Source organism: Physella acuta, unplaced genomic scaffold (assembly GCF_028476545.2).
Source record: "Physella acuta isolate Inbredline_101_S28 unplaced genomic scaffold, ASM2847654v3 ptg000928l, whole genome shotgun sequence".
Taxonomy (NCBI): domain Eukaryota; kingdom Metazoa; phylum Mollusca; class Gastropoda; family Physidae; genus Physella; species Physella acuta.
The window spans coordinates 55968-79823 of record NW_026732445.1 but is presented as its reverse complement, the minus strand read 5'-3'; the positions used below and the strand labels follow the sequence as shown (position 1 = coordinate 79823).

The 23856-nt window shown below is 38.1% G+C and overlaps 2 protein-coding genes across 5 annotated transcripts in view; one reads left to right on the top strand and one right to left on the bottom strand.

Annotated features, from left to right (window-relative positions):
- LOC131953516 (disks large homolog 1) overlaps positions 1 to 10711 on the bottom strand; it is a 107954-nt gene extending 97243 nt beyond the window's left edge. For 3 of the 4 annotated variants that reach the window (XM_059316714.1, XM_059316716.1, XM_059316715.1), the window contains exons 1-2: positions 10305 to 10711; positions 8666 to 8797 (exon numbers count right to left, since the gene is read on the bottom strand). In XM_059316714.1, the coding sequence (XP_059172697.1) occupies positions 8666 to 8797; positions 10305 to 10323 (151 nt within the window). In that variant the 5' untranslated portion in view covers positions 10324 to 10711. The remainder of the gene's footprint in view (positions 1 to 8665; positions 8798 to 10304) is intronic. The other variant, XM_059316717.1, reaches the window with a different exon arrangement.
- Positions 10712 to 13992: 3281 nt separating this feature from the next.
- On the top strand, positions 13993 to 20276 carry LOC131953519 (uncharacterized). Its single transcript, XM_059316725.1, has 5 exons — positions 13993 to 14271; positions 15076 to 15231; positions 17859 to 18058; positions 18866 to 19061; positions 19987 to 20276. The coding sequence occupies exons 1-5, from the start codon at positions 14128 to 14130 to the stop codon at positions 20248 to 20250; spliced, it is 960 nt and encodes a 319-aa protein (XP_059172708.1). The 5' UTR covers positions 13993 to 14127; the 3' UTR covers positions 20251 to 20276.
- Positions 20277 to 23856: the final 3580 nt, after the last annotated feature.

Sequence of the window (23856 nt, the reverse complement as noted above, 5' to 3'; positions counted from 1 at the left end):
AGTCAAAACCAGAAACGTTGAAGGGGTGTTACTTCCAGGCATCTCTTCGGGACCCCACCCCTTCCAAACGAAAAGGAATTTATATAGAAAATATATACTTTTAACAGTGTCCCCCGTCGTCGTCCCCCCCCCCCCCCCCCCGGAGAAAAAGGTCTGGAAGAAACACTGGTTAACTAACCTGAAAATGGGAGAGCGGAGTTAGAAGATTAGAATTATAAGTGAGGGAGGAAGGGTTTGTTTGAAGACCAGAAATATTGGGTTGGGGGCGAGGAAGAAGACAGGAATAGTGTAAGCAAAAATCAATGTTGGCTTGATGAAATGATTACATCACACCGGGACTCGGCAGCCCTCCGTAATGTCAAGTTACATTTTATTCATAGAATCCCGAGTGTAAACAGCGGGCATCCCCGGTGGTTCTGTCCAACGCTGGGGGGAGGGGAAGAAGGACTAGCGACGTGTCCATAGACACAGCGCCAAACAGGCCGAGGACAGAAATAGTTCCTGTTCGTTAGAGGCTGCTGAAGTGTTGAGGAAAAAACAAACACCGGGGACAAGATGGGCAACGACATTAGGGCTCAAACTAATTTGGGCTTCAGCATGTCGCGCGAGGGTCCCACTTGATCCGGGGTGATGTGTAGTACCTTTTTTGTGGGTCCGGGTATTTGGGCGGGTGGGTCCGACAGAAAATGAAGAAGATTAAAGCGGGGCGATGCGCGGACAGGTCGCAATGAGAGGGAATCTTTGACTTACGGTCTACGGGGAATTGGAGGCTTATACAGAGCTGTGAATGATTACTTTTTTCTTTCTTTTGAGGTTTATAGTAGAAGGCGGTAGATAGTAAGATTAGAAGGATCGATACTACTGGGTCTGTAAAATATGTTGTGAGAACCTTTGGCTGGCTATGATAATAAAGTAAAAACAAATTACATTTGAAACCATTTGAACATTTAGGAGATTATCTATGCCATGACTATTGGATTAAAATGATATGAAATAAAACGCTACGATAAGTAGAGATATGGGTGGTTATGTATCCAATCCTCTTCTTCTTCGTTCTTAATTAAGTATATGATGGAGGATTTAAACAACAAGCCGAACTTCGTATGAACTGGACTGTGGTCTCCAGATCAGCGGGTGCCCTATATAGTTTTTCCTTGAGTGCTTACTATAGGGACCAGTGTTTGGATCGCGCCTGGCTATATAATGAACATATATATCCATTCATTTGGCAGTAAATTGTGTATGACAGAATACCCTGAAGCATATGTACAAATAAATCTATAATATAAGCAGGAATACTTGTTAAAACGTGTTTTATATTTACGTGTGTATTCTTTTTTGGGTCTGGAAAACGGCGGATTTAAAATACAATATTAAATTATTATTGTAGCATAGGTTTATGTTTGGCTTTACAAAGACATCCATGGATTAATACCCCCACAAAACGTTACGATTATCAGTGCTGTGGTTGTGATAAGTGGATATACATTCCCGTAGAGCCACAAAACGTTTGTTAACAGCCCCCCACCAGTGAAAAAGGAAATAGCCTGGTTTACTTAAACCCTACCACGGCCCCGGGAAACTTAAATACACAAGAGCTGGCGAGAATCGGATTGTTGGACCACGGGTCAAAACAAAGGGCGGGGCAAATGCTGTGGTCAGTCTCAGAGATTTGTCGTCGGCTCCATCCGAGTTAATGTGTCTGCGCTACACTACGCTAAAAGCCTAGCCCCGGCGAGTGGACAACGCTAACCCAGTTTCCTGAGAGGATGAAATCCCCCTGCCAGATTCCTGCCAGATTCAGCAACAGTGGTCAAGTCCTGCGGGACGTACGAAATTTTTTTTTTTAACATCTCGGGCGGATCTAGATTTCAATTATTCAAGAAAATAGTTTTTTATATTGTTTGAAGCTGATGGCAGGCAATATGTGAAGAGATCCAAGCGTGAGAAGATTTTTTTTTTAAAAAAGGGGGGAGGGGTGTTGATAGCGCACATGAGAACGTATTGCTAACGCGGGGAGAGGCGGACCAGCCTTTGATGTTGTCGTGTTTTATCTAACCGCACATATATTGATCGACTCGGCAGTCAAGAATGAGCCCTATAAAATAAATTAACAAATAAACTCGGCTCTATCGGCGAATACAATCTCTCGCCTCACGAGTCGGTATTGAAATATGTACATCGTCACGTGACTCAGAGGGACCGGGCTGTAGGTCATGATGAGCAGATTTGATTCTACATACCACATTAAAGCGTGCCCCATTCATCCATACACACAACGATCTCAATGTGCCAAGTTCAATTATAACACGAGGGCTACGCACATATTCCACATCAAGTCAACAGTATAGAACACATACAACAACGCAAGTTGTAAGGTTAAAAAAAAAATAAGAATGATAAAATAAACGGAAAAAAATATGATTGAAACAATTTCCACATCATCCCCAAGGTTAACGCTTCCAGCATTTGAAACTCATTTAATCTGATCAGCTTTTGATGAAACCTTATCACGCGATGAATTGACTGATGGAGAAAACACATCTAAAAGTGTTATATGACAAAAGAGATGTCGATTGTCAAGTAGTGTATATAGAATTTATAATATACATCAGAAAAGTTTGACTTCAAAAGCAAATAAATAAAACTTACTGAAGCTATATGACACTAAAGATTATCTTAGTTCTGAAGACGAACTTAAAAAATAAACAGTTTATTAGACGTGAGTTGTTAATTCCTTATATTGCCGACATAATTACTGATTTGGCTTTTAACTCAAAAAACGGTCGTATACCCTTGTGATAGCCAATGTACCACCAGCATCACGTGGTCAAGCTTATTATGTGCTAGCCAATGTACCACCAGTATCAGGTGGTCAAGCTTATTATGTGCTAGCCAATGTACCACCAGTATCACGTGGTCAAGCTTATTATGTGCTAGCCAATGTACCACCAGTATCAGGTGGTCAAGCTTATTATGTGCTAGCCAATGTACCACCAGTATCACGTGGTCAAGCTTATTATGTGCTAGCCAATGTACCACCAGTATCAGGTGGTCAAGCTTATTATGTGCTAGCCAATGTACCACCAGTATCACGTGGTCAAGCTTATTATGTGCTAGCCAATGTACCACCAGTATCAGGTGGTCAAGCTTATTATGTGCTAGCCAATGTACCACCAGTATCACGTGGTCAAGCTTATTATGTGCTAACTAATGTACCACCAGTATCAGGTGGTCAAGCTTATTATGTGCTAGCCAATGTACCACCAGTATCACGTGGTCAAGCTTATTATGTGCTAGCCAATGTACCACCAGTATCACGTGGTCAAGCTAGCCAATGTACCACCAGTATCACGTGGTCAAGCTTATTATGTGCTAGCCAATGTACCACCAGTATCAGGTGGTCAAGCTTATTATGTGCTAGCCAATGTACCACCAGTATCACGTGGTCAAGCTTATTATGTGCTAGCCAATGTACCACCAGTATCACATGGTCGAGCTTATTATGTGCTAGCCAATGTACCACCAGTATCACGTGGTCAAGCTTATTATGTGCTAACTAATGTACCACCAGTATCAGGTGGTCAAGCTTATTATGTGCTAGCCAATGTACCACCAGTATCACGTGGTCAAGCTTATTATGTGCTAGCCAATGTACCACCAGTATCACATGGTCGAGCTTATTATGTGCTAGCCAATGTACCACCAGTATCACGTGGTCAAGCTTATTATGTGCTAACTAATGTACCACCAGTATCACATGGTCGAGCTTATTATGTGCTAGCCAATGTACCACCAGTATCACGTGGTCAAGCTTATTATGTGCTAACTAATGTACCACCAGTATCAGGTGGTCAAGCTTATTATGTGCTAGCCAATGTACCACCAGTATCAGGTGGTCAAGCTTATTATGTGCTAGCCAATGTACCACCAGTATCAGGTGGTCAAGCTTATTATGTGCTAGCCAATGTACCACCAGTATCATGTGGTCGAGCTTATTATGTGCTAGCCAATGTACCACCAGCATCATGTGGTCGAGTTTTTTCTGTGGCCACCGCTGTCACGCGGTAGAGTTTCCTCATCCAGAAAAACAGCAATCATGCAAATTTAATCGAGACGCTACCGCCCGTCGCCTCCGCCGTTACATGCCTCCTACCAATCAATGCTGGGGAGGGGGTGGTGGTGGTTCTAGGAGCTCTCCCTCATATGGAGGGGTCAATGCAGAAGGGTGAAGGTTGCCCAAATGTTAGATTTGGGGGTGAGGTGACTAGGAGGGCTATGTAGACAGGGCCAGGCAGAGGCGTAGCGACGGGGGGGGGGGGGGGGGGGGTGTACCGCACCGGGTGACACCATTTAGGGGGGTGACACCAAGTCAAAAAATAGCAAAATATATAGAGAAAAGTGATAATTCTACTTAAATAAGTTATTAATTCGAGTGTTAAACAGTCTTTTAAGAGGTGCAAATCGAAAGTTTGAGGGGAATGCAAATCGAAAATCTGTCCCCGGGAAGGGTCTCTACGCCTTGGGGGGTGACACCATTAAGTGCCGCACCGGGTGACACCCGACCTCGCTACACCACTGGGGCCAGGTACGGGCTATTAGCGAAAGTTTAAAAATCAACACAACAAAGGAAAGACACAACTTACACAGCGCTATCTGGATTCTAATTAGGAGCAACATGTTAAATAAAAACACCACGCCAGCGATGTCATGAAAAAGTAATGAACACCGTCTCGGATAACACTAACAGGGTTTTCAGTTAGGCTCAACGCGGTTGATGGAGGATATTAAAACAACACATGAGATGATTCTTGTTGACCAGTGTCAGTAGAATCTGTCAGGTAGATATATGTGTGTTAGTGGGACTGTTATAGCGCACAAATGGAACATTGATTGTTGTCAAAGGTATCTACTGAAAACGTTACGCTGATCCTAATCAAAGTCCTCACTAAGGAAAGAACATGCAATTTAATGTGTTCGTCATAGTTTAGGTCAACCATGGCCAGGACAATAAAAATTATTGCTTAAAGCAACGGCATGGTATCTTTAAACAAAACAAACAAAAAATTAAAAAGGCGTCTTAGTACCCAACAGAAAAGTGAAGAAAAAAAACACCTCAAGGTTAAGGCTTCATTATTACCTCCCTAAACAAAATTTTTAATAACGAAATCATACAGTCAGACACAAGCCGTAATTTGATGAGCTGCCAAACAACAAAAGACGCATCCCTCTTCTATTTGGTCCATAGTGTATACACATCAATCTGTCTGCCGAGGTTGCACAAGTACAGTCGACCTACACCAACTGTGCTTGCGTGTCGGGATTATACGTCTTGATTTCATAGGGAAAACTGACAGAGAAGGATACGATAACTGTCCAGACATGAGTGGTAAGGTCAGTACACTGAAGGGACTGGGTACCCCCGTGTATTGGGTGGTAAGGTCAGTATACCGAAGGGACTGGGTACCCCCGTGTATTGGGTGGTAAGGTCAGTATACCGAAGGGACTGGGTACCCCCGTGTATTGGGTGGTAAGGTCGGTACACCGAAGGGACTGGGTACCCCCGTGTATTTGGTGGTAAGGCCGGTACACCGAAAGGACTGGGTACCCCCGTGTATTGGGTGGTAAGGTCAGTACACTGAAGGGACTGGGTACCCCCGTGTATTTGTAAACATCCATCAGTCGTTTCGTTGGGTTTATTTCATTCACGACGACCAGACGGAAGTTTAAATTATGTATTGATCTGGTATACTGGGACTTTTCTCTGAATTAAATGGTCATCCCCCTGTATTAAACATCCTTTATGTTATTATTCCTGTCGACTCTCAATTAGGATGAAATTGTGTAAATATGAAATCCATCTTATATCAAGTAACCGGAATTTTACACAATCAAATTCATTTAATTTGCTAGTATTGCTAGTTTAACGTTAATTCTGACCTTATTCTTAATACTAACGGTAGAAAAAAATTTGATGTGATACTGTATTGGACTGTCTTCTCAGGGTATATAATGGGTGTACGTAAAATAAGTACGATGAATACAAAAAAGAAAATATATAAGGCACGCCTAGAATCTAAAAACATTAATCAATAAACAATAATAAAAGATTACAATAGACCAATGAACTTTTCAAAAAGATGTAATGTTTGGTCAACTATACAGCTCACACTACGCGAGATTCCGATAACTGAAATGTCCACAACGGTATGTTTTTGCAAGCAAAAAAAAAAAGCATAAAAACGATGGCCATTTTTTATCATACAGAAGGACCATAAGCTAGGATGAACAGGGCTATTTGCTGCTCAAGAAAAACATAATTTGAATTAGGTTTGCAATGGCACAGTGTCTGAACTCCTCCCGAGGCAACTTTTTCCAATTTGCTCAAGCCCCAGGGAAATGTAGGCATGGATTAGCCAGCCCCCACCTCGTCTTGCCCTCTAATACTAACAAACAAATTTTTTCGTTTCTCTTTGGTGCTTCTAGTCTAGTTTTTAAGAAAAATTCATCAGTGTCTTTTTTAATTTAAAATCATAAACAGCCAGGTTTTGTTGCGTGTACGTAAATCGGTCATGAATCAATACAGAGAAACGGTGTTATTAATGAAATACACTAGATCACGGTGCGGTTATCTAAATCTCTTAAGTACAGGGGCAACATATTGTAGACCAGGGAAGGGTCGGTGGGGGGGGGGGGGGGGCTGTTGATCAGCGAGGATTGGATGGGTGGAGTTGAGAAATAGTGGGGATTGGGTCTGGAGGAGGGGTGGGGAGGGCAATGGAGGATGGGGGTTGTTTCTGGGGTGGGGGGAGAGGCAGTGGATCAGTGGGGATAGGATCTAGGGGAGGGGGACAGTGGATCAGGGGTGGAGGGTTGGATCTAAGGGTGGGGTGGGTGAGGCAGTGGATCAGTTGGGAAAAGGGTTGGGTGTGTTACGGATTACCTAGTGTTGACGCTGCAAGCGAAGATGCACATATCCATAGAGAAATAAATGTACAGCATAATGAAAAAAATTGTATTACAAAATATACAAAATTGAATTCTCAACAGAACAGAAAAAGTAGGCAAGTAATCAGAGAGCAAAAAGTAATGAAAGAATGTTTTTTTAATCAAGTATTCAAACATCTGTCATTTGAATGTCGAGAAAGAAATTTGAGATATTCAGCGAAGTTAAAAAAAAAATCACTAATTGGTAAGCGCAAACTAAAAAGCAGAGATAGCCAGAATATCATTTAGCAACAGAAGAAAAGCTTGCAAAAGAAATATCTTCAATCATAGTAAAATCCCTAATTATTTCGCAAAGGTAAAGTTTGGATCGTCCAAATATGCCCTCTCCCATTTTGTTCCTAATGCGCAGTGGCAAGAATTTCCATCTAACAGGGGTAAGGTTTAAGAATATCTAGCATAACATTCGACATCTCACCGCAATACTGGGCAGAACATTTATTTAAAATTTATTTAAAAGAGCTAAGGTAACACTAAGTTCTCTTTTAAAATTACAAAAATTTACTGTCATGCAGGCTAGGACGGCTTGATGTGGACTAAACATGTTAAGCAGAAATTTTAATAAAATGATCTGTTTAATTAGATATTGCAACTAAATAATTATCGGGCATGAATAAACTGAACAGGAATGCTCTAAAACTTATTGTAAATGTTTATAACCAGAATCGGACTGAGTGGATACATAGCTAGCCCAACATCAAGACTCAAGTTATTGATGGCAAAAAAATTGTATTGTGGTCTATTAATCTTATTGGCACATTTAGTTCATCTTTGTTCACTGAGCTAATTTTTAACATGATTGTTTCAAACAAAAATAATTCATATTTTTTAAACCAAACAAGACTTGTGTACAGGTATAATAATCTCTTGGCAGCAGGGAGCTGACCATAAAATAATACCTAGGGTTGATTGGATAGAGCGCAAGAGTAGGTCAGGTGGTAAGTGTTAATAACAAACTTATCTTGAAAATGTATAATATATTGATTTATGTTCATACTTGAGGTTAGTATCAAATTAAAGGGAAACAAATTTTATTAATTGTAATTTAAGTATTTTAAAACACTAGTGAAGTTTAAAAACATATGCAATACACTACAGCAGGGGTCTCCAAACTACGGCCCGCGGGCCGTATGCGGCCCGCAAAGTCCTCTCATCCGGCCCGCGGAGATCTTTTTGTCCAAAGAAAAATCGTTTGTTGGTGATGGCTGAGGAACTTTGACAAGAAAAATCAAAGACATGCCTGGAAGAAACTGGCCCCCGATCTGAAATTTGATAGTTAATGCGGCCCTCGGACTGAAAAGTTTGGAGACCCCTGCACTACAGGAATGAAATTTTTAATTTAATTAAATTTATAACATTTGTACAACGTTTAATAGAAATAAAAATGAACATCTGCATCGATGTATAAAGTAATTAATGGATGTCACTTGTCAGGAAGAAATACATATACAAATATAATGATATGATGGTTGAAATTATTGAAAATAATTTGAATGAAAAATATATTTGAAATCCAACTCCACATTGTTCAGGTTTCTTTTAGGAATCAAGTGCCTGTTCAACCCATATGATTTTTCCATGACTTAATGTGTACAGACTAGTGTTTTAAAATATGAATCGCAAACACTAAACAAAACTAAATTATTCTGAGTTTACTTACCTAAAAGAGCCTGAAAAAGACGACTTTTAAAAATGCGGATGACTCTCTCAATAGCAGTCTTTAGGGGTCTGTCTTGAGGCTTAGTTAACCTTGTGTGATAATCCTCCAGTAGCTCAAGAGCTCTATGAGCATCTGTAAAGAAAATAAAATCAATAGTTACACAAATCTTAAACACTGAAAAAAAAATTTCATTAGGCCTAATTTAATTGCTACAAAAACTATGGAAAATATTCTATCGCCTATACTTTAATTTCATGTTGAAAACAACTAAAATGTTTAATATATGGAAAAAACATCGTTTATATACTATTGTAGGAATACACAGTTTCTTGTAGTAGTAGTAGTAGGTTTTTCTTAGCATAAAATTATCATTGAAATTTCCTTAGCATAAAGCAACAATGCAATATAAGAACTGTAGCTGAACAAAACATACTGCCTGCTGTGGAATTCATTGATTCAAATTGTATGATAAATTATACTACTTTTTAGTTGTATGAGTGAGAGAATAAAGATACCCATCTGAGCTAGATTCAAGGACAGCCAACAGAGTCAGTTGTGCGCTAACATGTTACTAATCACGCTTTTCAGCATTCGTAATCAGTAGACAAAATTAGCTACTAACTAACTGTGGGCCTACAATTATAAACAAATATATATTAGGCATAGGGCCTATGCCTATAGAATTTACAGCACTACACTTGTTAGCATACATTTTTTCAAAAATGTCTTAAATTTTGATAACCTAGACATGTACAATTTACTTTTAACATAAAAATTCAGAAATGTAGCTTAGCAAGCTAGATTCTTAATATGACTAAATAATGAAGTATGAAATATTAGACCTAATGACTAGCATAAGCATTTCATTAGGCCTATTCTACCTAGAACTAGGCTTAATCATCCTCATCTATTATTGCTTGGCCCTACACTAAAATAAGCCTCCAGCCTCCTGAGATATCTGTAGGTCCATTCTATGGTTAGCAAAGTACAAGTCATTGTATGAGAAATATTTATTGCTCATCAAAAACCAGAAAAATCCTATGAATCATCAATCATCATGGTTTTTTGAGTTTAGGCTTGGGTATTATAGGCGTAATTATCAATTAGGTAGGCTACTCAAGTTAATACAAGTAAGCATAGAATAGAACTCGTGGTAGGCCTAATAAATAATAATAGTATAATCCTAGGCCTAGATTAGATCTAGGCCATTCTAGGCTAAATAAATAAATATTAAAATATAGGCCCCCTATAGGCCTATTAGGCCTAGGGCCTAGTCCCAATGCCTACTTTATAGATTATAAATTATAATTTATAGGCCTAATCCACCCAATGTGTGTTTCATTTTAAAATGATTTTTATTAGGCCTAGATTCTCTAGGGCCCTATTACTATTATCAGTATTATAGACAATTTATTTTTCTTAAATTTGTAAACCAGTACTTCTGGCAGTAGAGCTGAGTAGAGTAGAGCCCAAATTTTAGGCCCAAACTAGAATAATATTCTCCAAACTCTAAGGTAAACACTGACTAAACCAACATGCTTATCTTTTTAAGATATTATAAGCGTTTCTGGAAAAAATGTTAAAAATTAAGGTGCAAGAGTAACATCAAGTTCAAATTATCAAAACATCAGCTGCTTACCTTCTTTTCGTACCGGCATGTTGAAAATGCCAGAAATGCAGGAAATCAGTCAGTGGTTGACCCACTTATAATCTATGAAAGCTTTTAGAATGACAAGGAATATAAAATACAATTCTAAATTTGAGAACAGGTTGTCTTTTCTGATTTTTCTATTGCATTTGGCTGGTGCTCAAACCAAACCTGTGTGATAAATTAAGAGTTCAATTCGTCAAAAGTGGCGGCGTTGGTACAATCCAGGAAATAGCAAACGACAGAATATGGCGTCAAGCTAAACAATTAGTCACGTGACAGAGGACCGTGAATTGTGTGTTGCAATGATTGCGATTATTTAAAATACCATTTCAAACTAATTGTTATCTTGGCTAACCCTAATTCTTAAACCAAATTCAATACATATAAAATTTGCCATTGCGTAGATCCTAAAAGCAGTTTTATGAAATCAACATGAACTGTAATACTGTCACATAAACAAGTGGTTTATTTAAAAAATGAACGACCAGGACATATCTAAAAATATCTAAATTTCAAGGGACATAATAAATACAAATAACGCAGCTACCATTACTTCAAGAGTAGCCGAACTTAAGAGGAATTATATTCCCACAAGTTATTTAAATCCAAACTTGTGTAATGTAAGAAAAACAGACACCGAACTCCTTAAGTAATAAGATCGGTTGCCTGTTTACATAGACAGAAGTGAGACACTACTGTCATGTCACCATTTCTAAAGCAATGAAATCAACCGCACCATCTCGAGAAATTTTAAAACCCCGTCTGACGTAAAACAAAGCTAAATTGGGGAAAACGCGCATGAACTATATTTGTGTTAACAAAGGGTTGTATGTGTTGCCATGTTCACTAAAGCTAACTAAGAGAACTAACTGAAAATGAAAGTTGTCTCACGTTAACTTACAGATACTGGAAACGGTGCGTTTGTATCGTTTTACAATGATCCAAATTTTGAATTTTAAAATTTATTAAACTACTTTTTTATTTATGCTGATTCACGGAGTATATATATATATATATATATATATATATATATATATATATATATATATATATAATTTTTGAAAACACAACCCCTTAACACCCAATGACAAAGTTCTGCCAACCTCTCTAGGTTACATAACTAAAAAGTTTCATTGAATCTAAGAAACATAGGAACAAAAGTTACTGTGTTGAAATTCTCATGTTATAAACTTTAAAATAAAATTTTGAAATAATGACATTAGCAATTGTAGCATTGTGCATATTACAACCGACACTCGGACGTATCAGTATTAGGGAAAGGTGTGTGAAAGGTGTCAAAAAGCGCGACGGTCTAATATTCAGACACCAAAAATCCTAATTTATTTGTCTTTTTTTGTTTTTTAAGCCATATTTAAAAAAAAAAGATAGCTTCGAAAAGAGAATTCATATTTATGTTCACCAAAGGTTAAAATACCATGTTTTGAGTTAATAATGTATAAATAATTGTACATAAATATACATACATACATACTATATATATATATATATATATATATATATATATATATATATATATATATATATATATATATATATATATATATATATATATATATATATAATGAAAATATAGATATATAGGTCTATATATATATATATATATATATATATATATATATAGTCAATGCGTAAAAGTGCGTATTCAATGAGATCCTCCACTTAAAATAAACCTTGGCTACCTTGTGCTATCCCAGCATAGGTATGTCTAACACGTACCGTGCCGTACAGCGGTGTGGCGTACGGTCGCAGAAACCCAGGAACGTTTGTAGTGGAACCAGTTTTTTTTTATGTGACCTGGTTCAGGCGATCGCTTTCGTTTCACTTTTCTATGTCAATAGAGGCAATCGAACTGTCGTAGTGATCCACCTGTGTTTTGATCAACACGGTATATGAAACTATTTAGTTCTAGAGATCCGGCTGTGTACACACTAGAACTGTAAATCTGCCCAGGACCGTAGGCAACTAGCGGTGGGGGTAGGGTGAATGAGGGGGAGGGGAGTACATGAAGACACGGAAATACCTAAATTCTCACAAGATATGTGGAGATGTAGTCTTTATTTAATATAATATTAATTTGCTGTCTCAAGTATAATTGCAATTTAGAAACATGTTTAAAAATCTGTCAGGCGTTAACGTCTGATTGATCTGGTTAAATTTGAGTGATATTTGGTTATTATAAAGAGATCATGAGGCTGACCAGGCTTTTAAATTTTTAGCCCAACTTATGTTGGGTACACAATTCAGCTGATTAGTTGTTCTAGCACTTAATTAAGGTATAATCACATTCATGGAAAGGTATGCTTTAAAAATCATTACAGTAATGTAAGCCTTTTTTACACTTTCACATATTTTCTTAAATAATTAAAATTGTCGGCTAAATAAATGTTACCATATGAGCAAAGAGAGCCACGTTACAATAAGTGTTTATATCCCGAAACTAATTCACCAATAGGAATGTAAGTACAGAAACATTAAAATCTTCAAGGGCTGGCTGACGTCGGTCCTAATATTTTAATTTGACTGTAAGCTGGTTAAAGTGGATTTTTTTGAACGCTCTGTGTGTAGGTGCTCCACTGTCGACACACCGTCTCAATGGATTTTAATTTTCACACAAAGACGTGTGTTAACAGATTACACAGTAGGACCCTGTCACTATAGACACAACACACTTGTGTTAGGTGGAATTACGTTCATTCATTTCAAAAAGCTGGATTAAAGTGTTATAAAGTGATGTTCTTTCTATAAAAAATGGTTTCCTGTTTACCTTGACAACGAGGGGAGTCGTTTGATTTACAAAATTTTGATGATTAGTGACGTGAAATTCGAGGTGTTAAAATTATTGTCCACAATAATAACACGTAGTAGTATTATTTTGAAGTTTAGTTGAAGTTTGGTAGTTAAAAATGCACATAGAATATGCATTTATATATACATATGATATACATATGATATAGCTATGAAAGGATTTTACATTAATACACATATAAAATGTATGTAAATATATTTTGTTTGTTAAAATAGAACGAAGATATCTAAATAGACATAGTCAGCTTTTAATATAAAAATACAGATGTGGATAAACTTATATATTAAAGTCCACCACCACCCAAACACACACACAGACACACATACACACACAGGCACACATAGACACGTATTTATTTATACATGTATATAAAGATATATAGATAATGTATAAGCTATATGAAGTAGTGAAAAGTTATTATTTAAACCCTTAGGGATAAATTCTATTATACCTAATCTATATATATAAAATACACAGTAAATGCACATACAAAAACTTCAATAAATACAGATATATTCTATAACATATAATCATCTAAACGTACACAACATCTCACACACGATTAAAACAAAACAAAAAATAAAATGAAAAAAGAAGTCTGATTTTTGCTCAGCAAGAAATTTAAAAAATAATAATCCCTAAGCCTATATGCGACACAAAAAAAACTAATTTATATCCCCATGTCTAGAAAGTAAATAAAAGAAATGATCTGGGCTATTGATATTGTAATAAACTTATTGATTTTCTCTCCCTGTCAGCTCGTGTTGAGGTATTTTCAACTCAGGAACGGTAACTCGAGCACAGGAACGTTAACCCAAAATTTTAAAAAATCATAAATATTTTAAAAAAAAATTAAACTATTTAAAAAAATAATTGTGAGTTTAAGAAAAGTAGTAATATATTATTTCTTGAATGGAAGTGTTTTTATAAAAAAAAATTAAGGACTAAGTGAGAGTATTTCTAGTGGACGTCCCTAACTTCAGCATGGACTCAGACGTCCATATTGTACGCGCCATACTGCGCCAAAACGAGTTCTTGTTGCGGCGTCATTTGGTGCTATCAAAAACTGTTCTGGACAATCTTAGAACCACCGGCCTCATCACTGACGTCACGCGTAGGAAGATATTGGTAAGGTTTGTTTCGTCGTCCATAGACGTCACGCTTTTAATGCTTCACTCTAGAGGTAGAGTGCTAGACTGCGAACCCGAAAGTATCGAGTTCGATTCCGGGCTCAAGTCAGTAGAATATCCTTAACTCACGTTACGAAAAATAATGGCGGTAGGACATAGTGCTGAAAACACTGTCTCTTCATATGCTGAGGTCACAGAAATGGATGAACTCTACTGTACTAGACAGTCAGGATCGAAAAGAGAACTTTAGTTTTTTTTTAATTACATAACCACTAATAACATATTGTCATTATTTTTGTCCTTTAACAAGATTCAGGACGCCACCTTCTATTAAGCCCCATTCTCTTGTCACCATTCGTCATTAACAAGTCCAAAGTCTAGGGTTTTCTTTTTTTCCTGCAATTTTGATACATTTTCCCCAATTTTTCCTTTCAATAACGTTAAAGATTTAAAAAAAAAAAAATTAACACGTTTTCAACAAATTTCCTACATATTTATGTTTGTGTAACTGAATATACTTACTATTTTAATTTCACCCAACTTAAAATCTCCTATATTTAGCTGTTTGTGTAATTGAATATAGTAAGTTGCTATTTTAATTTCACAAAACTTAAAATCCTCTATATTTAGTATATTTAGCCGTTTGTGTAACTGAATATACCTGACTTGTTTAACCTCACGAACTTACAAGTTTTGATATATATATACATATATATATATATAAATATATATATATATATATATATATATATATATATATATATATATATATATATATATATATATATATATATATATATAGCTGGAGCCAGCCCACAAGCAGGTGCCAGTCCTTCTCGGCTGTCTGGAGAACAAAGGGATCCCGTCCTTGAGGAAATTCTTGGAGGTGTTGCGTAACACTGGTCACGGATGGATGGTGGAGCATATACTGGATACAGATATTAGCATGGGAGGAGGGGTGAGTTGGTGGAGTGATACAGAGATAAGTATGAGAGGAGGGGTAAGTTGGTGGAGTGATACACATAAATTGAGGGAAGAGCGGTCAGTTGGTGCAATGATACATATATCAATAGAGGGAGGAGGGGTCAGTTGGTGTATCAGAGGCGTAGTGAGGGGGGTGGGTGGGCGGGGGGGCATAGGTCCCCGGGCGCCGACCTTAGGGGGCGCCAAAATGGGTTGGAAAAACAAATAGTAAGTTTGAGGGGGGGGTGCAAATCGAAAGTTTGAGGGGGGTGCAAATCGAAAGTTTGGGGGGGGGGGGCGGGTGCAAATCGAAAGTTTGAGGGGGGGTGCAAATTGAAGGTTTGAGGTGGGGTTGCAAATCGAAAGTTTGTCCCCTAGCGCCGCGAAGGGTCGCTACGCCTCTGTGGTCTATGGATACAGATGTCAATATTAGAGGAGAGTTAATTGGTGTATTGCTACATAATAATATATCAACAGAGGGAGGATGGTGAGTTGGATACAGATATCAGTATGGGGGGGGGGGGGAGTTACCGAATATGGTTTAAAAACAATTAGCAATATTTTCACCCCATACCGAGCTTTTTAATTAGGTTGATTCCCCACACGACTAAAGTATGCCCTTTACAACTTTATCAGTAGCATGTGATATTTTAACTCCAAACGACAATTATTTTATCTAATTTTTATATTTAATTCCTAATGTCGTTTATCCTCTTCAACAATTAAAAAAAATTCCAATTAATAAATGCGGTTTATCTTTAATACTTCTGTAAGCAATTAAATTGGATCACAATTGTAGGATAAGATTTTACTGGACTGAATTTTTTCTGTGTGCATACACAGCTGTCATTTCATACCCGTTATTGATTTTCTTTCCGCTCCTTTGGCACAAAACTTGATATATGATATAGATGGCAGGTTGTGTTAAAATAGGGAACTATCAAACTCCTGTGACACCGTCTGATACGTGTTCAGACGAATCTAGAAACCAGGAGTTAAACGCATGTTTTGTTAAAATAGGGAACGATCAAACTCCTGTGACACCTTCTGATACATGTTCAGGCGAATCTAGAAACCAGGAGTTAAACGCATGTTGTGTTAAAATAGGGAACGATCAAACTCCTGTGACACCCGCCTGATACATGGTCAGACGAATCTAGAAACCTGGAGATAGGGTTAAGTGCTTTCCAGCTTATTGTGAGCGAGAAAAACAAATGAACTAAGAATCATAAAGGATGTAACTATATTAAAGTCAAAGCTGGTCACTTCTCTAAACCAGTGGGGGGGGGGGGGGGCGCTTGAAAATTTCCGAAAGGGGGGGGGGGAGACGGGACACTGGTAAAAGTATATATTTTCTCTATAAATTCTATTTCGTTTGGGGGAGGGGGCGATAGACGTTCTTCGGCGAAGCACCCTCCCCCTCACACACACACCGAAGAGATGCCTGAAAGAAACTCTGCTCTAAACAAGGTCACACGGTTCATTAGTTCAGCCATCATTTAAACCCTAAACTTTACTCTTAACCAGGGTTATAAGTTTAAAAAAAATTACATTCACGACATTCAAATATATTACTTTGACCACAGGTTGTTAGTTTTCTAATTAGCTCATTTCACTGTAGTGTGAGGCTTATGCTAAAAGCTTTCATTCGTTATTGGTACGGCCAAGGTTTAACCTATAGAATAATACAGACTTGTGCTCTTTTAAATAAACAGAAAACAGTTTCCGTTTTCGTTGTTGTCGTCATAGCTACCGATTGGAAGTTATTGATTCATCTAGGATTCATGAAAACACTATAACGATGTTCACCCATCCGCCTTCCCATTCATCGTTACACGTCACAAAAAAAAAAAGTTTTGCGAGCATACACAATTACAATAAAATAAAAAAAATAACTATAAGTTAATTTGACCCAATATACATTAATACTTTTTCCGTCATTGGTATTACTTAAACATATATCAGCTGCATCACATATCGTGAGCTTCATTCCACACCACCCCTACCACCCTAATTTCACAGGCGTTTTTTTAAGAAATCGGAAATAGCAAAAGTTACTACTTCCGTTCAACGGAAATTACTCAAAATTTGATAGAAGGCAGAGAATTAGATATTTTACTTACATGTAAAATTTCATTTTTCTATCTGGAATAGTACTCAAGTTATAGGCTTTTGAAAAAATTCAACTTCCCGTTTAAGAAAATCGCTCAAAAGTTGATACGGATCTACGATTTTGATATAAAACTTATATATGAAATTTCATCAACCTAGCTGTAACGTTACTCAAGTTATACACATACACACAGACACACACACATAGACATAGGGACCAGATTGCAAAATAATGTTTTTCTGACGAGAAAGTAAAAATTAAGGCCCATTCGTGCATGTTTTTTTAGGCCATTTCAAAACTAGGCAACTGAAGTTAAAATTTAGAGCCACACATATGATATTTTACCGAGTGGGTGGGGTTAGGATTAGAGTTACACGTTGAATGAAGTTAGCTAAACTTCGGCGAAGATTAGAAGAATTAGACATTGTTAAACCAAACCTTTACTCGTTGGCACGACACATAGTGATTAGGATTAGAGTCACATGTAAGAAAGTGGTTCACGGTTTCAGAAAGGAAGGAGCACAGACGACATCGGATACAGGGACCGTCACCAGCCCACCTTCACCAGACCCCACCCCCAGATCGCCGACTACTTCAGCAAGCGGACACGGCTCGACGTGGCGAGGCCGGACAACCGGAAGAGTGTGACGGCGGGGCTGGGCTACCAGCCGGACGCCGGCATGTCGCTGGGATCTTTGTTGAAAGCCAGGTCAGTCGCATTCTGGAATATTATAAATTAATAAATCTCACATAATAATTAATAGTTTAAGGGAAAAGAACCTTCATTATTTTCACAAATAACAAAAAAATCACAAATGAAAAATGGATTAAAAAATAAATGGATTATGGTGTACCCTTACTAAAGCTATATGCTGGGATGACTAAAAATAAAAGCTTCAGGGCCCAATGAGGAGAATGGACATAATAATAATCTTATATTAAGTTATAGAACGTAAAGCTATCAATGAATTCCCTATAAAAGGAATACATTTTCCATAAGTAGGTCCAATTTCAGCGCAATCAGACAATGAGAATTGGGTTAAATTTTTATTCCAAAATTTACGAATATATTTTTGAAAATATAGTAATTTATACAATTTTAAATTACCTTTAATGAATAATCGTCTATCTAATTAGATCTACCTCTGTTCCAAATCGGACAATGTAAAGTGGGTTAAAGAGATCTTGGGGTCGGTTGTTTGTGCAACCGCCTGTACAGATTGTACTTTCACTAACGTGAGTCAGACGCTTGTACGAACTACAAACTGGAAATAGAAATCCGAACCTAACCAGAAACACTCGAGTTTGCAGTCGTGCGCGCTATCTCCCGGCCTCGCCGCCCCATCCGACATCTAGACGTTTGAAAACCCAAAAAGAAAAAGCAGACATTAAATTGTGTTGGAGGAAATACCATCCAAAATTACAATTAAGAAAAAAAAATCAAATTTTTAAATATATTTTTTACTGCATCTGTGTTTGTTGTATTCACCCCCCCCCCCCTCCCCCACTGTGACAGAGAGCCCGTGGATATGCCAGAAACAGCCACAAGGGGGATCATCAATGCCAGGACGTTGTTCGCTGATCCCATGGCCGGCGGTGTTTATCCCTCTCAGCCCGGGTTACTTCCGGGTCTCCCAGCATATGCTAATCACCCAGTTCACTACCCAAGGTCAAGGGAAGAAATCCCAATAACCTTGTATGGCTTAAATCAGGTACGGATGGTTAAATAGTTACAGCTTTACATGTTTAAATTACCTCTAACTACACAATACTATATTTTTAAAAGTTGTTTTTTTTGGAACGATGTGGCCCAGTGGTAGAGCTCAGCACCAGAATGGGGTATGTCAATAGTCTATCCCAGCTTATATGGGTTCCTGATTCTCAAGGTTCCATGGGAGCACTACATTACCTCGTGTCAATTACCGCCTTCTTTTTAGAGAAAGTAAAGACGGTTGGCATAGAGCTGACTACTGACCCCATATCCCTAAAGAAACAGATGAACTCTACTTCATCTACCCTATTGATCGCCAAGTCCGAGAGAGTAACTTTTTACTTATTTAAAGTAAACTTGGATATCCGGATACACAATGCGGCTCTATCTCACTTGCGTTTTACAGAGCAACATCCAGAAGATGATGTACCACCATACAACTCGATTATCCCCAACTGTGGCATTGCTAGGGTCGTATTTTAGCTAAGGAGTTGGTGGGGGGGGGGGGGGGGGGGGAGTTGCCTGTGGTATTAAACAGAGTTTCTCCAAGGCATCTCTTCGGGGGGGGGGGGCGAAGACAGTCTACCGCCCTCAATCCCCGCTCCCCGAACGAAATGGAATTTATATAGAAAATATAATACTTTTAACAGTGTCCGCCCCCCCCCCCCCAGAAATTATAGTCCGCCCCCCTCCCCCCCCGGAAAATTTCAAGTGCCCTCCCGGAGAAGAAAGTCTGGAAGTAACACTGTTATTAAAAATATTGAGTCAGCTCTTATAAGTAAACCTGTATATCCCGCTGCGGCGAATAAATATTTGGCTCACACAATCAGGCTGTATCACATGTTTATAATAGCTATACCCCAGACTAGAAACGTTACTTACATTCACATTTACTAACCAAGTCTCTGTTCTGTACGTTTCCGCAGGCCTTTTCCGACCAGGACCAGAAGAACCAACAAGCCTTGTCCGTGCTGCAACAGGAAGAAGTAGCCATCCGGCAGCTGATGCAGCAGAACGCGCGCGACCAGGGCAACGTCCGGCGGAAGCAGGCGGCCGTGCAGGACATCGTCCACAGGCTCAAGGACATCCACAACCGCGCCAAGGACGTGTACGAACCGTCGCCGAACCCGAACATTGGGCGCTACCGGCTGGCACAGCTGAACCAGATCCCTTGGTCGATAGACAATTGAGACTTAGTCACATTAGAGATGAGACTTAGTCACACAGAGACTTAGTCACATTAGACACGTCAGACTTAGTCACAATAGACAACTGAGACTTAGTCACATTAGACAGATGGGACTTAGTCACATTAGACAGATGAGACTTAGTCACATTAGACAGATGAGACTTAGTCACAATAGACAGATGGGACTTAGTCACATTAGACAACTGAGGCTTAGTCACATTAGACAGATGAGACTTAGTCACATTAGACAGATGAGACTTAGTCACATTAGACAGATGAGACTTAGTCACAATAGACAGATGAGACTTAGTCACAATAGACAGATGGGACTTAGTCACATTAGACAACTGAGGCTTAGTCACATTAGACAGATGAAACTTAGTCACACAGAGACTTAGTCACGTTAGACGACTGAGACTTAGTCACATTAGACAGATGAGACTTAGTCACACTGAAACAGTCACATTAGACGACTGAGACTTAGTCACATTAGACAGCTGAGACTTAGTCACAATAGACAAATGAGACTTAGTCACATTAGATGACTGAGACTTAGTCACATCAGACAGATGAGACTTAGTCACAATAGACAGATGAGACTTAGTCACATTAGACACGTCAGACTTAGTCACAATAGACAACTGAGACTTAGTCACATTAGACAGATGAGACTTAGTCACATTAGACAGATGAGACTTAGTCACAATAGACAGATGGGACTTAGTCACATTAGACAACTGAGGCTTAGTCACATTAGACAGATGAGACTTAGTCACACTGAAACGGTCACATTAGACGACTGAGACTTAGTCACATTAGACAGATGAGACTTAGTCACAATAGACAAATGAGACTTAGTCACGTTAGACGACTGAGACTTAGTCACATTAGACAGATGAGACTTAGTCACACTGAAACAGTCACATTAGACGACTGAGACTTAGTCACATTAGACAGATGAGACTTAGTCACAATAGACAGATGAGACTTAGTCACATTAGACACGTCAGACTTAGTCACAATAGACAACTGAGACTTAGTCACATTACACAATACACGACTGAGACATAGTCACAATAGACGCAATAGACTTAGTCACATTAGACGAGTGAGACTTATTCAGACAACCGAGACTTAGTCACAATAGACAACTGAAACTTAGTCATACTGAGACTTAGTCACATTAAACAACTGAGACTTAGTCACACGGAGACTTAGTCACAAAAGACAATAATACTATCAATAGTCGATTGTCACAAAACCATGGAGGTTATTGAAACAATGAAACTAAACTTCTTAAAATACAATTGGTTAAAAACAAGTTCTGACTATTATTACAGAAAACAATTAAACATTATAAATAAGTTTTGAAATGTTTATAAAAAGCTTGTTGTAAACTAAACAAACATACACTTAATAATAAAAAGAAAATTTTCAAAGCCGTAACGTGGATTTATTTAGTTTTATAAGTTTAAAAAAGTCTGAACTCATATTCTTTGTTTGTTAAATAACTTAGTAATTATGTGTAAATTGGAATACATACATAAAACGTAATTGATTTGTAATCAATAGTATAATGTTTATTATTGTTTATTAATGTAGGCAAATTGCACTATTAACAAATTTTTCGAATAGTTAAACATTGAAGTTTGTTTTGTGTTAATTTAGACCGATTTTTAAAAACAAACAAGGGAAACAATCAACATTTTGGTTCCCAAAATTAATGAAATAAACACACAGAAAAGTTTTAATTTAGAAGACCACTAGATAACTTTGTATTATTTTTACCAAGAATTAAATTTAAAAAAGAGCATAACAGAAAGCTAATTTATTTATTATAGTTCTAGTATTTAGAATAATTATTCTACTCTAGTTATAATAAAAAAACTGCTAGTTGAATTAAACACTTAATATTTTTTAAATAAGTGAAGTATGTATGCATGCTGTTAGTTGTAATGCCGTTTGCTGCTAATGTATTAGATATGGAATCTATGTATAAGTAAACCATCTTAAATGAATGAAAGTAGGCTACAAGTCAGAAAGAAATATTACTATTGTAAATCTGTATCAGTCCTCTCAAGCCGATGATGAAAACTGTAATACTAAAGCAGAGGCGTAGCGACCCTTCCCGGCGCCCGGGGACATACTTTCAATTTGGCGCCCCCCTCGGGAGCAAATTTTCGATTTGCACCCCCCCTCGAACTTTTCATTTGCACCCCCCCCCCCTCAAACTTTCGATTTGCACCCCCCCTCGAACTTTTCATTTGCACCCCCCCTCAAACTTTCGATTTGCACCCCCCCTCGAACTTTTCATTTGCACCCCCATCAAACTTTCGATTTGCACCCCCCTCGAACTTTTCATTTGCACCCCCCCCCTCTCAAACTTTCAATTTGGCGCCCCCCTAAGGTCGGCGCCCGGGGACATATGTCCCCACCGCCCCCCCCCCCCTCGCTACGCCTCTGTACTAAAGCGAACACACAACTGACGCTGTAAATTACATGTCTGAGGCGGAAAAAGAGAAGAGCAGAGGGAGAAAAAAAAATACTCTCTCGCTTTTGTGGGTTTAATAAAATTGAAGTTAGACGTATCTATATTAAATATTCTGTCTAAGTAAACCATCTGAAATGAACGAAAGTACCTGTCAGAAAGAAGCATTACTGTTGTAAATTTGTTTCAGTCCTCACAAGCCGATGATGTACTACTGATGCGAACATGCAGGGGCGGATTAAGCTTGGGCGGGGCCCCGGGCTGAAACTTTTTGGGGGCCCCTGATATATATATATATATATATATATATATATATATATATATATATATATATATATATATATATATATATATATATATATATATATATATATATATATATATATATATATATATTATAGATATATAGATATATAATTTTAAAAAGCTGTGAATTGTGTTCAAGGAGCGGTAAATTGGATATAAGCATCTAACCTTCTTCTCTTCTTCTTCGTTCTTAATTATAGTGTTGAAAGGGATCCCCTCCAACACAATTAAGTATACGTGTCAACTGGTTAGGCGCCATTGAGACCATTGACTCCGATTTCAGCCTACTTTTCTTTTTTTAATTTGTTTCCATAGCCTTTCCAACAAAGAACTTCTTCTTCTTCGTTCTTAATTTTTAGTGTTGGAAGGGATCGAGCCTTATATTCCAGAGGGTTTAAACTCGAGACTTTTTTTTCGAATTTATCAACCATGAGCTTTTTGCCGACTCGACCACGCCTCCATCACAATTAAGGATACGTGTCAACTGGTTATGCGCCATTGAGGCCATCAGTGTTTCTTCCAGACTTTTTTCTCCGGGGGGGGGGGGGGCACTTGAAATTCTGTTAAAAGTATATATTTTCTATATAAATTATATAAATTTCATTTCGTTCGGGGGGGCGGTAAAATTTTTCGGGGGGGGGGGGGGGGGGGGGGGGCTTTGCCCCCCCCCCCCCGAAGAGATGCCTGGAAGAAACTCTGGAGGCCATTGACTCCGATTTCAGCCTGCTTTTCTTATTGGATTTGCTTCCATAGCCTTTGTACAACCAAGAACAAACTTCAAGGTTGCACTTGTTTAATTATGGAGTTGTCTCT